The 14,161-nt window shown below is 36.9% G+C and overlaps 1 protein-coding gene across 2 annotated transcripts in view; it reads right to left on the bottom strand.

The window, feature by feature from the left end:
- Positions 1-931: 931 nt before the first annotated feature.
- plod2 (procollagen-lysine, 2-oxoglutarate 5-dioxygenase 2) overlaps positions 932-14,161 on the bottom strand; it is a 47,323-nt gene continuing 34,093 nt past the window's right edge. The window contains exons 10-20 of one of the 2 annotated variants that reach the window (XM_026944752.3): positions 14,038-14,159; positions 12,488-12,592; positions 10,648-10,773; positions 10,094-10,235; positions 6,982-7,044; positions 4,414-4,527; positions 4,062-4,127; positions 3,819-3,923; positions 2,731-2,877; positions 2,259-2,384; positions 932-1,351 (exon numbers count right to left, since the gene is read on the bottom strand). In XM_026944752.3, coding sequence (XP_026800553.3) covers positions 1,196-1,351; positions 2,259-2,384; positions 2,731-2,877; positions 3,819-3,923; positions 4,062-4,127; positions 4,414-4,527; positions 6,982-7,044; positions 10,094-10,235; positions 10,648-10,773; positions 12,488-12,592; positions 14,038-14,159 — 1,272 coding nt within the window. In that variant the 3' untranslated portion in view covers positions 932-1,195. The remainder of the gene's footprint in view (positions 1,352-2,258; positions 2,385-2,730; positions 2,878-3,818; positions 3,924-4,061; positions 4,128-4,413; positions 4,528-6,981; positions 7,045-10,093; positions 10,236-10,647; positions 10,774-12,487; positions 12,593-14,037; positions 14,160-14,161) is intronic. The other variant, XM_026944753.3, reaches the window with a different exon arrangement.

Below are 14,161 nucleotides of genomic sequence, written 5' to 3'. Positions count from 1 at the left end.
CTCAGACTCCTTCCACGCTAAATAAATGTCTCCAAAAAAAAAAAAAACTCTAAATAAATGTCTCCAAAAAAATTTTTTTTAAAAAACACATTTTTTTAACCATTTATTATCAGACTGAGACTATGTGAAGCAAACAGAATTTGTTTGTTTGTGTGTGGTGTGTGTGTGTGTGTGTGTGTGTGTGTGTATTAGTGGATCTGTCATTCAGCTGAAGGCTCAGGTGTGTGACTTCACACGCCTCATTTTCTACAAATGAAGTGTTGAGTGACGATTAAAAATGAAAAAATGAAGCTGTTTCTTTTTTTTTAAAGAACATCATTTATTACATTTTTAACATTTTTTCAAAATAAGTTAAAACAGATGGATGCAGCTGAGGCTCAAAGTTTCAGTCAAAAAGCAACAACTTTCAGTGAAAGTAAAATATCTGACATCTCCAAAATGTTTGATTCAGGAACTAAGGACATGACGGACATCTTTTGACTTTGGGTTTTACAGTACCACATTATAGGCCAGTTCCTGGGTACATACAGTACTAAGCTTGGTCCTAGTCCTAGACCAACCATTTTCAATGGTGTATATCAACCAAGAATATAATTTAATTCAAACTAAGCTCATGCTGCGTCCAGGACACTTAGCACTTCAAGTAAAAAAATCTATTTTATCAAACTTCAGTTCAACCGGAATTCAATCCGATTGTCATTTCTCTGCATGTTGATTTGCAGAGGTAAAAAATAAAAAATATATTTCTCTGAGTTGGAGATGAATAAAAAAAATAACAATAACAGCACCTCATTAACTACATCAGCAGGTGTTTTCTCTCCTGAAGAATTCGATGAACAGAATTATATAAAAAAAAGGTTTCAACTGATCATTTGATAATAAAGGGAAGAAATTGATTATTTCCCATTATTTCCCAGACACTACTGTTTTAAAAAAATAAAAATAAAAAATATCCTAATTATTGTAACCGTGAGTGATCTTTTTTTTTTTTTTATTAAAAAATAAAAATAAAAAATATCCTAATTATTGTAACCGTGAGTGATCTGTGTGCATCTTTGGTGACTGTCTGAACTCCTTTTCTTTGCACAGCAGTAAAAGACACAAAAGACGCAACCCAAAAACTTTTCTACAATAAGAACAAAAAGTCAACAAATCACACACGCAGAATCTAAAACCTCTCCCTCAGAGAAGGAAGTTAAGGGTCAATGAAGGACACTGCGATGTAGCGTGTGCCATTGGTGGTGGGAAGTCCTTCATGAAGATGTGTTAGTCTGCCTGGGTGCATGAAACTCCAGCCTTTCCTTGGAGACTCTATCGAGCAGTTATACCTGTGGAACCTGCAGCCTCCACCCTGGAAGAGAAAAAAAAAACAAGAGAAAAATATGTATAGGAGCATCCAAATGTCTGCTAAAAACATGATTTTGTTAAATTCATGATTGTAAACAATATAACTTTATTCTTTATTAGAATCTAAGTGAAATATTGACTGAGCAGGATGGATAATATCACGTAACATGTAACACAGCGCCAGACAAAATAAAGGTTAATCTTCATAAAGTCCTCATTCACAACTCTGTACATTTTACATTCCTTTGAAATATTAATTACCTCTTTTGAATGACTAGCAATTTGAAAAAATGATTGCCCCATTTAGCTCCATAAAGTTATTATTGCACCTAATGGTCAAAAATGGGAACTACAACAAGTGCCAAGAGAGGCCCAGTGGGGTGGGAATCACACTGCCCCCAGCAGTGGACAGGGCTGTTAATGATAGTGTTGCCAGGGTCATGTTTTTATGCCAAATTCTGCTAAATAAAAATATTCTGAGCTCTTGTTCTGTCTTGTTTTGTAACAAATAATCATAATTAAATATAATAAATCTCTGCAAACAAAAGCAAAGAGTAAGTGCAGACAATGTATCTATGATGTAAGATATATTGCAGAGATTGGTGAGGGAACAGGGAGTTATGGAGTGGATAACGTCTGTATATCAGAAATGCGTGCACACCACAGTGACCTTATTTCCCAGGCTTTGGTTTAATTTCAGATCTTTTGTGTGGTTTTGAGGCAGTTGGGCTGAAATTTTGCTTTATTGAACTATAGCATAAGCCAAGTGTGAAAGTCTCTCGACTTAAATTGAGAGCAACATGCACACACATTCACACCTAGGGGCAATGTACAGTAGCGTACTCAATCTGCCTACTGGCATGATTTTGGAAACCCAGAGAACTCGGTTAAATGTCATTGTAAAAAAGTACCTGGAAATCTGTGCCTTTATGGTTGAGTGCGATGTTGATGGTGAAGGTAGATGAGTCATGGTGAGGTCTCAGATAGGCCTGTCTGGTAGGAGTGTATTTCACCACAAAGTTCATGATAGCATAGCCCTGTAAGAGACACAACACAGGCACTAGTTTAAAGGAAAGCATTTCATTCAAAGCCTTGTCAAGTGAAAACACACACATTCCACAAAGAACAGCTTCTATTCCAAACATCAAGAAAGAATGAGCTCCTTTGTTTGCTTTTTTTTTCTCCTTCAAAATTCACTGTAGTCCACATTCCTCAAGACAAACTGAGCAGAGAGCTTGAAAGGCAAATGGACAGACTGCAGAGTTTATGACTGCTAAATCCACCTTTTAAACCTGCCTCGGGGGCATAAACATGATTTCACTTAACTTTACTCTCTGGGGCAGGAAGAATCTAACAGTACACAGTGCAAACGTGCCTCCTCACCTTGGTGTAATATCCAGAGAAGACCTTGAGTGTGACAGGTGAGATGAACTCTCTGATAAAGTGCAGCCACTCCTTTTCATACCCGATCTGTCTCATGTGGATGTCATCAGTGGGGACGCTCTCATATCCTCCAGCAATGCGCTTGTCCTGTGGACAGATAAAGATGTTTATAGTAACAGTGGCCCGGAAACAATGTCCCTATGTGAGGAATGTGCTGGGCCTCAATTACTCAACACACATGATATAGTTATATGAACAAAATTCTTTATACCACAGCGCTGCTGAATTCTTGAATCTGATTGGTCTGAAAGTGTTGATTAATTTTCTATAACAGCAGCTCTGACAGTACTGCAGCACCAAATCACACGTTTATATTAAGGCACTTGTTCTAATGCTGCAACGTATTTATATGTAACAGGAACTAACTTGTTTTGTGTAATGTTTGTTCTACAACATTAGCTGTAACTATAAATAGATAGTATGGAAGTATAGCATGGCATTATGCAATAAATAAACAAATGTTAGCATTATTAAATTGCTGTGGTATGAGGAATAAAATACTTTTATAGCAAAATAATCACCTTCAGGTGGTAACAGTAAGTCTACGTTTTACATCAGGCCACATCATGTCATCCCATCATTGATTATTTATCAATCATGTCGTCCCATCATTATTATTTTATAACATGCCTCCAAATGTTTTATTACTTAAAAAGCTGAGGATTCAATATATATTTATATATATATATATATATATATATATATATATATATATATATATATATATATATATATATATATATAGAGTCTTTAATTTGTTTTTAAAAATCTAAGGGCCAGACTGGAATTTTTCATTCTTGTAACTACACACTAACACATTTTTATCGCTAGAGAATAAACTCCAGATCCTCTTACTCATCCCTCAGTCATCAGTGCTTGCATTAATATGCCCTGCACATGCTGTTTAAATAAATTCCCGACAGCCTCATATCCTCAAGATTACATTGAAATTACCAGAAAAAATGATTCGGTTATTTGAGATTTTCTTTTTTGTTCATCTGACGGTCTATTTCCAAACATAAACTGACCTCATGTTGTCCACCAGACCAAGTGCCGTAGTTCTCCATCTCTTCCACCAGCTCATCACAGCCTCGCTCAGACAGCACAGGGAACCAGAACACATCTGGACATGGCTACACACACACACACACACACACACACACAGATACATAGTGAGGCTTGGCACAAATCCAGTCATCTTAGTACGTATGTAGAATGTATTCAATTTCACTGTATTGATATATAATAAGCTCTTAGAGTCATGCCTCTACCTGTTCCAGATGGTTCTCTGTGAAAATCTGGGTGTAGTTGGGATGGATATACTTCTCCTTCCAGTCCTAAGGGGGAAAATGGATTAGTGCTCTATGTTTTGTCAAAGGCCCTTAAAGAAGAATATAGTATAGCTGTCATACTGGCTAAACACACAAGTTATCAATCAGCAAAAGGTCTCTAGCTGTGCCTATTTTATTCAAGAACCTTCAGTATTCTCGAGCACATTAAAGCACATTCCCAACCAATGAAGCAAAGAAATGCAAAGATTAACTGAAGTTTATCTTCCTGCCAGCTTTCAGACTTCTTTCCTTATAAACAATTTAAGAAGAGGAGGAACATCTGTGCACTTACCACTGGGTTCTCAAATATTTGCCATAAATCATTGTTCAAGTGGGATGTGTTGTAGTTGGCTGTAGAAATAAGCCTTCCAAACTCATGACGGTTTGTAATGTACATGAAAACTCCCTGTAGCATACAAAGATATCATGTTACATTTCAGCTGAAAACAAGATGGCCGACATTACACAAATGATCACGTATAGCTTAGTCCCTAATGTAAAATAAGAACAAACTGAATAAACAGCATTCACGGATACTGAAGATTGAGTGAGAATTAAATGATGAATATCTGTCGATCTGTGTTGTTATTTATTTATTTTTTAATGGTAGAAGGGAGCAGCAAGGGAGGTAAGGTAAGGATGAAGGAAGGGAATGGACAACTCCAGCAATAGTGATTCCCTTCCACTAAGGGTGCTTTCTCATTAGTCCATCTGAATCGAACCCTGGTGCATTTTCCACATTAGTGAGTTTCTTTAGGTAGGTGGGAACATAGCAATCACACTCAGGAACAACAACAACAACAACAACAGTCTGAGGATGACTAAGCAACGGTGGACTCAGTCTTCTCCCAGTGCGGTGAGAAAGTGAGCCAACTGGGAATCGACTCAACTGCAGGAAGTGAATCAAACATGCTGTGTGTTTTGTGTTGTAGATACGAGGTGCTAAACTGACCTGTGAGATGCAAACTGAGACAAAGGACAGATGTAGCGCTGCAGAAGTGTGACGCATTTCTGATTTGGACCGACAAACAAAAAGAGAAAATATATACTGTATGATACAAAATTTTTTTTGAGCTGCTCATGTATATTGAGCGCCAGCTCTGTGTTCTCCATTCAGGGGTGATTTTTGTGATTTTTACATGCACTTGGCAATGATTTGTTCATGTTTTCCGATTGCTGCATTTCTGATCAATGAATGAGCGTTTTGCGAGTACTTTTTCAGCCATACACAACCCTCAGAGAGTCTTTTTCTTTGTTTTCTTTTTGGTTCTTTAATTATCGGAAGTGTGAAACCAAACAGCAAACAAACCAAAAGTATGAACTCTGATTCAGACTCTGCAAATGGACTAATAAATATGAAAGCGCCCTAAGAAGAAGGGATGAGGGGATCTTACACTTAGGTATGTGAGTCTCCAAGACACTCTCAGTCTACGCTTCACCTGCTCCATTACAAAATGAGTCACTTAGACTATGCAATATACCAACAAATCCATCACTGGCATTGGATTACTGTGTTTGAGCAGGTGTCAGTGCCTAGTCTGAGATAGGTCAAGGAGTTTTTTGGCGTTATAAGCTTTATGTTATTGAGGGTCTCAGGGATTTGGGGGAAAAAAACAAAACAACAACAGGTTACTCCAGGGAATTCCTGGAAGCAGGTGACCATTTCTGCTTCCTGATCATTACTCTCCTCACGCTAAGGATGGGGAAATTGAAAGGACTATGACTAAAAGTCATCTAAGACTAAAACCCAGGTGCTTTCTCTCCAAGTTGATTAAAAACAACAGATGTAGCTTGTCATCTTTTAGCTAGCAGCATCACTTTCACAAAGGATTTGGCAGAGATTTTACAGACTGCTTGCCAAATGATCTCAGTGTTAAATGAACCAGTTGGTGTGACTGCAGGGCTTTGACTACTAGAACATACAGTATAATCTAATAAAAACTTAGGAACATACTATCATCTAATCTAATCGTATATAATATAATCTAATGCTATGCAACTGGGGATCGGAAAATAGGATTTAAGCCATTTCCATGTGCATGCAAGTTTATATCTAATGTATTTAACAGATCTGGTGTTGATGTGGTCAGATCACACGAATACACATGTAGGTCATATAATATGTACTGTGGTCTGGGAAAACAATCAGACGTCGCTTTGGTTGAATTCTGGCAAACTGGCAAATAGATGTGACCAGTAGTTCCTATTATGAGATTACAACACACCCAATGTAAAATGATTAAACCTACAGTATTTCTAAACATTTTTTTCTTAATTTTCAAATAGTCTTTTTCTATTGTCTAATTTTGTTAATTTTGTTTAATTATTCTAGAAAGACGCAAAGTTATATGCCAATAAGATAATTTAAAGGCTGATGATAGTAAAAACGTCTGGAAATAGAATACAGACCAGCTTAACAAATGTGGCCATAAACACAGTCTGATTAAAAATAATTATTTTTGAGCTTGTTACCTTGATATATTTCAGATGCTTATATGAAATCAGTGTGATGTTTTCTTTCAAATGTAATATCTCCTTTTTTTACTTTTGGGGTAAGCAGATTTTAAAATGCTAGAACTATACTTGTGATCGAGATACATGAAAAAATCAGTTTAGGAAATTACGTAGTTTTCAGAACTATATATAGTAGAATATGTCAAAATATTCTACCCATGTGAAGGGTTTTCCCAAGCCACCTCACATACACTATAAGGATAACATGTAATACTGGGGTACTCTCTGTATGTGGTATTCAGTCATAAGAACCGTTTGGAAAAGTGATGCTTCTCTTTCTAACAGCAAAAAACATGGTTGTGTTGATGTGGATATGATGCAGAGGAATCAAAAAGTATAATAAAACCTTTGGGGATCTGAGCATATGGAATGATTCCGGAGAAGGAGAGTCTTTTTCTCTGTGTATTGTCTAGAACGAAGGAAAAGCACCATGTAAAATCTGTAACGTCCATTCTGAACACAACAGAGTTACACAGAAAGCACATGATGGAGACGTCACAGACTCGAGCACCCTTTAAGCAGAGAGGAGGTTCCTGCACGTGACAAAGCCACACTGCCTCTAAACCACAGCACCTGTGTTTCTCTCACATGCTGGGAGAATTCAAATCAATCTATAAAGCTTCACACTCGGCCAGGCTGAGAGTGATGGGCTTCATGTTCATGCTGACTGAAGGAGATTGGAGCACGATTCCAAAATCAGTTCTGGAGGATCTCAAGTTTTCTGCTGCTCTGGCTACCAACATAAACAAGTCAGTCATCAACACAGATCTAATCATTTCATTGTACGGATAAGGGTTCTTAATTATTTGAGTTAAGTAGCTCCTTTGAGGGTTCCTTTGAGGGTTCTCTGAAGGGGACAAACCAAAGAACCCTTAAAGGTACTAAATTTTTAAATCTATGTCTAGTCATATGTTAACCATCTAAGAAAGCTAGGACCATTAACCATCCAAAGAACCCCAAAGAAACCCCAAATCTTCTTCTGTAGGGTTATACATAACACCATTAAGGGTTCCCTACAGAATTATTTAGGGTACTAGATGGAATCCTTTTTTTTTTTCAAAGAATATATTTGATATGTTGTCTGTGTACCCAAATTCGTTGGATAGTTAAGGGTTCTTAGCTTCCTACAGTGGTTCAGCTCTGATAAGAAAACATAGAACCCTGGAGGATGCTCCAAAAGGGACATTCAAACAGCCAATAAAGGAACTAATCTTTTGTTTTTTTACCCCTTTTCTCTCCCTAGTTATTTATTAAGCATATTTTTGGAAAATAGTTTCTTCAGAGGTTCTTTGGATGGTCAATGGTTCTAGTTTTCTAAAATGGTTCTATATGGAACCTTTTTTGAAAGGGAAATCCTTCACTGTAGGGTCGCCCACAGGGACAAACCAAAGAATTATTTATGGTACTACGTGGAAATGATTTTCTAAGTGTATTTTTGATATGTTGTATGTGCAGTATCAGATTAATTGCTAAATCTAGCAGCTTAAATGCCTCAGCCCTCTGGGGAACCATCAAAAATCCATGTAGATCTCTACAACTGATTTTTCTTTATAAGTGAGTAAAAGTAGAACTCCTTATCATTCTCAAAAGAAATGGTTCTCCAGAGGATTCTTTGGATTGTTTTAGGGTTCTTAGCTTCCTCAGTGGGTTCTACCTGGAACCCTTTCTGATAGGGAAACCCTCTATTATAGGGTTCTATGTAGAACCATTAAGGATTCCAAAAAAAAATCCTTAAGGGAGCCAGAACTAACCTTTTTTCCCCTGAGAGTATAGTAAATGTTGAGTATATTCTTAGAATTTAGAGGTTCCTCTGTGAGTCTTTGGATGATTCATGGTTCTAGCCTTCTAAAATGATTCTAACTGGGAGCTTTTTGATGGAGAAATCCTCTGTTATACAGTTATACTTATAACATATATGGGTTCCCCTGCAGGTTTGTGCTATATGGAACCCTTTATAGAGTGATTGATTGCATGTATTTTCTATTTAAAAAGGTTAAATGTAGAAACTTAAAGTTTAATTTGGTTAGTCCCCATGGGAACTCTTAAAAGTTCTTTTTCCTATCTGAAAGAGCTCTGAGTGGAACCTATTTTCATGCCCTTTGGGAGTTTCTCTGGGATTCTTTAGATAGTTTCTGAACTTGACCCTTTAGGGTACTAGACAGATTATAGGAAAGTAAGAACCCTTAACTCTCCAAGAAATCCTCTGGGAACCTTAAAGGCATGGTTTGTATTGCCATGTCAAGTTTGTGTGTACCCTGCACATTTGGTGAAATAATTCTTGTTTGTGTCTTGTGCGTTAAGAGTTGAATTAAATAATAATAATAAATAACTAGCTGGAAATCCTTCAGAACTGTAATTGTTAATGGATTAATGAATCAGGAGGGAGAAGCAAGGGGGTCTAAGAATGCCAGCCAGACATTCCCATTCTCAGGGGTTAAAGGTCACAGGTAAAGCATGGAGAAGGAGAGGATGATGGGGCACAAACAGAAAGGAAGAGACCTTGAACACACCACAGAAGGTAACGTAAACACACAAAGGTCATGCCTCGGACACAAACAGTGCACTGATACACTCAGCTTACTTGCCAGTTATGTCTTTGCCACAGGACTGCAGCAAATGTTTGAAGGCATTAAGAAACATCACATATGTAAACTAACACTGTCTGAATTGTGTAGGCTTTAGGTCTCATTTATCAAGCTGGATATAAACAAATCTATTGGTAAATCATTCATTAACATTCCTGAATTTGTGTTGAGTTACTGCAATTTTTATATATATATTACTCCATCAAGTACAAATCACTTATTTATTTCAATTACACACCAATTGAATGGAAATTTTTTAAAACTCGATCATTTCATATTAATGCCTTGAAAGAAAGTGATCCAAAAAAAAAATCTATAAATTATTATAAATAAGGCTACACATTTAAATAGGATAAAAGTAATGGCACCCTGTGTCTATCGTAGCAGATATGCTGCAGAGGCTGAGCTGCCTTACTGAAAGATTGAGCACACACCATGTTCAGGAGGCACACTTTCACCATTAAGTTGTCATTCTGTTGTTTTCAGCTCTCTGTAAGATTTATCATTTATGGAATTTTATGACGTCACTAAATGTAAAACAGCTCTGACACTAATGCTAATCAACCGTAAATTACCTTGCGTGTTAATCAACATCTGCACATGAGTACAAAGAAAATTACCGTTAGTGGAACTTTTCTAAATTTGGCAAGAATTTTTAGTTCCCTCTGAAAACATTTCAGCACAAATTTAGAAAAGATTGATAAATGAGGCCCATTGACATTAAGAAGAATTATAGACTGCCTCCACAATCATCATTTTTATCTGATAATATACTAATACTAATCCATTTTGATCCATGCTTTGAATGCTTGAATATTGTTTAAAATACTCTTAGCTAAGTCTAATCCTTGTAATGTAAGCGCTTGTTCTCACCAACTCCCTGGCATTTCTACACAAAGCCATGTCAGGATCGAGCTTCTCCAGGACGAAAACGTTCCTCTCCTTCAGCTCATTCCTTAAAGTCTCGCCTTTGATGAGGTAAACATGGGCCATGTATGGAATGTTCCACACGCCACTGTTAGGAACACAGAGACGGAGATTTCAATACCACTATAAATCACATTGTTTGATTGCAGGCCGGCTTTTCATTTTAAACTTCTCAACTTGTTATTTGTGTTCTATGGACAGAGTCCATGGTTCTGTGTTGGTAGAAAAAAAAACACATGTTATCCATTTCACCCATTCGGTCTGCGGTGAGATTGCATGACATAATCAACAATTATCGTCTTCCCAACCCGCTCCTATAAAACTTTGCGTGAGCTGCTTGCCAAATTTACTCAGGCACTGTGAATTGAGTCTAGTAGGAAATATGTCACTGCTTGTGTATGTTCTAATCAGAGAAAGTTGGCGAGACCACAGTAATCTGGTATAAATTCTATAGTATAGGTTTTGTTATGTCTTTCCAAGAGCGCTATGAGTTCACTTACACTCGCTTCCCCTGCACAATGTCAATGTAGTCCTCAGAGCGGGCATAATAGCCATCCAAACTCAGAGCTCCCCAGAAATTGGACCACAGTTTGCCGTGACGGGTGACAAGAGGGCCAATTATATTTCTGAATGAAGAGAAGAAGAGAGAGGCAGCCAAAGGGCATGTGTCAGTTACGATCAAAATCATTGCCTTTAAAAAAAAATCATTGCCAGTTAAATGAAACCTGATAATGATCTGACCTTAAAACTCTCTGAAATATGGGACCAGGCAAGGTGTGAATAAGTATGTCACCCATAAAAGTGTTACTATGGCTACTAGTTGACTAGTATTCTTTTGCTAGTAAATAAAACCGTGACAGACAATAAAGACAGCAGCTAAATGTATTTTGTCGGAAAATATTTCACACAAAATGAAGCCAATACTACAGTTAACTGCACAGTGTGTTTTTAAAAATATCTGGACTTTTTATGTCATATTTTTATTAAAGGGTCACTGAGCTTTTTATTTTTAGTTTTAATGTAACATTATCACTTTCAGAATACTTTGTAAGAAGTATAGAGGTGTACAAATGATTAATTTTTAATCTCCATCCCAGCTGCTGGAATTTTGACCAATCTCGGCCACCCACACTGTTCTTTTTTTTTATCTTTTCAATAAAATTTCAATAAAATCCTTGCACTGTGGCATACTGAATTCTGTCATGACCAGCGCTAATCGCAATCAGCTAGTTTAGAGCCTGGAAGATGATCCAGGCTCCTTTTCAGACATTACAGTGTAACCAGAGTTCGACTCCTAGGTTATTATCAACCTGGAAATATCCTCCAGACGTTGCTCTAGAGGTGTCTCTGTCACCTGAGGTCATCCACATAAGTCTGTTTAAGAATTGGTACATCCTTAAATAGTGCTATAGGATACACAGATGTATTGCTCTGCACATTTGTTACACTGATTTTTTTCATTGTTAACAGTGTAACCTATAAAAAATGAAGCTGGAAATGTAATTTGTAGTTTGTAATATACAGAAGTAATTGAGTTATGTCCAGAATCCGTTTTTGTTATAACTATTTAAAAGAAGACTAGTCAACTACTTCTTTGAATTACTGATCGACTATAAAAATTAAGTGTGCAACCTTTAATGCTGTCAACTTTTACTCAATATTAGTAATCTTGGTATTTCTCATTTCAAATGTCAGGTATGGATAGCAAGAGCAAAATAATTTTTTAAGGGGGAAAAAAATGCATTTCAGTTTGAGATTAATCACAAATTATGCTAAGGATTAATGTTTTAAATTCTGAGACCCAGCACTCAAACATTTCATCTGCTGCAACAGCTTGATACGCTCACAGGATGAATGGTGCTGTCGTGAGGAAAACATGTAATTGGAAAAAATACACTACAGCAAATTATAGTGCATCTTGACATTTTCCAAGCAAGACAAAAGGTTTCTAAAGTTGCCATTTCCAAATTCGCCCCATAATTCAGAAGGAATTTCCCAGCACTTCTTTAAATATCTGAGTACAGGTTACTGTATGGAACATTGTATAGACACTGCTAAATATTGAACCATGGTCAGAGAAGCTATCCTCAGGGCAGTGGGTTTAGGAACATTTGTATTCTGTGTAATATATAGTGGCAGTCTAGACCTCAGAAGTGTATCTCTGCACTGTGTCTATAGTCTGTCGAGAAAACAGAAAGCAGGGTGGGTGTACTTATTTGTTATGAAGCAAGCAAGCTTCATTTTGGAAGGCAGAAACATTCCTGTGGTTTCAGCAATTGACTGATACTTTTCCTTCTGTGAAAGGAAATGAAGACAACCTCAGCAAATCAGGAGAAATACCTGTTTTGTTCCATGAGTAGCTTCAGTGTCTGTCGGTTTGTGAGCATAACATCGGAGTCGATGCTGAAATAGTAGTCACACTCAGGATCCCTTCGACACAAGTCCCTGCTCAGAAACACAAAAGTGCTGTTAGTTTTACTTTCCTCATTTCTGATTCTTTGCTTTCATTTGTACAAACCTAACAGACCTTCTTCTAATATCTAATATCAAACAATCACCGTCTAGGCCTGGACAACAAAAGAACCATTGCTAGATAAAGTTTTATGGATGTCGTGAAGACCTGTAAACCTGTCACGGTCACTTAGGTTACAGAAGCATTTATGGGAAACACACTCCATATGGCTTCCACAACCAGCATGTTATACGTATAAAGCCCCCGCACCTGCACAGCCAAGTGTGCAAAGCGTGTGTGTTATAGCATATGGAAAACTGTGTGCTTACACACCAAATATAAGAGCAGGCATCCAGAAAGCGGAGCTTAGAGTTGCTTCATGCTTCAGCAAAACCTCTAGAGGCCATATGATATAAAAGCAGAGGTGGGAAAAGCACCCAAATTCTTTACTTGAGTACAAGTGCAACTACATATCTAAATAAATCCTCTGGTAAAAGCTGAAGTACAGCTTCAAATTCTTCACTCAAGATAAAGTAGAAAAGTATAATCTCTTCAATTTAGTTAAAGTATGAAAGTAAAAGGAGAAGAAAAATTAAAAACATGTAGTTACTGAAGGTAAATTAGTGCCTCTTTCACCAAAGAACCAATGCGTGAAAACATAATCTAAGACTAGCATGCTAATAACTCTGATGATTCACTGTGTATGCATTCAGCTAGTTTGTATCATCAGAGGTATTAGCCAAGTCCAACAACAGCTTTCTTCCTTATTTGTACTCATCAAGGCATGTTGTATTCAGACAACTGGCTATTAGCATTCGGCTGGATTCTATCATGAGAGTTATTAGCTAAGTTTAACAACAGCTTTATTCCTAAGCTCTCAGATGCTATCTAGCATGATAATAACTCCGTAAGACCATACAGACTAGTTAAACTAGCTGTCACAGTACAAACTGCCATGATAAATACAAAGTGTAGGCGGCCACAGGTCTCATTCTTGCAGTCTAAAGTTTAGATTTGTGAGGAATTTAAAAGAGAGTCATCTTTTAACTTTAGAAATCCATGAGACATGTCGAAAGATGTTTTTTTTCTTTTGAAATATAATGAGTAAAAATGTATTACGTGAAAGAAAAACTCAAAGTACAGATGCTTAAAAACAGACAAGTACATTTAGAAAATAATTGTACTTTACTTTAGATCTCTACATATGGACAAGATTTGCACATAGATTTGCACATGGTACATCTTTTTGTTTCAGTGAAGCGGATTGCAGTATGTTGTGAGAGAAGAGATTTAGTTTGTTCTAGTTCTTAAGGACAGTTTACATTTTTATTTGATCATAAACTAGCATTTTTCAACTAATATTATATATTCGCCTTCTTATTTAACATATTTTTGCAATGGGGCTGTGAAAGTATGCAGCATAAACAGAAATGCTTACATGCCCAGGTTCCTTGCTTCTCCTTGGCTCAAGATCTCCTCAGGGCCAACAACCTTGAAACTATGAAATACATTTTTGTTCTCCTCCCAGAATGCCTGTAAGTGCTTCTCGTGGTAAACCTCCT

The sequence above is a fragment of the Pangasianodon hypophthalmus genome, chromosome 1 (assembly GCF_027358585.1).
Source record: "Pangasianodon hypophthalmus isolate fPanHyp1 chromosome 1, fPanHyp1.pri, whole genome shotgun sequence".
Classification (NCBI taxonomy): Eukaryota; Metazoa; Chordata; class Actinopteri; order Siluriformes; family Pangasiidae; genus Pangasianodon; species Pangasianodon hypophthalmus.
Note: the sequence above shows the minus strand (reverse complement) of the source record. Positions and strands in the feature narration are given on the sequence as shown.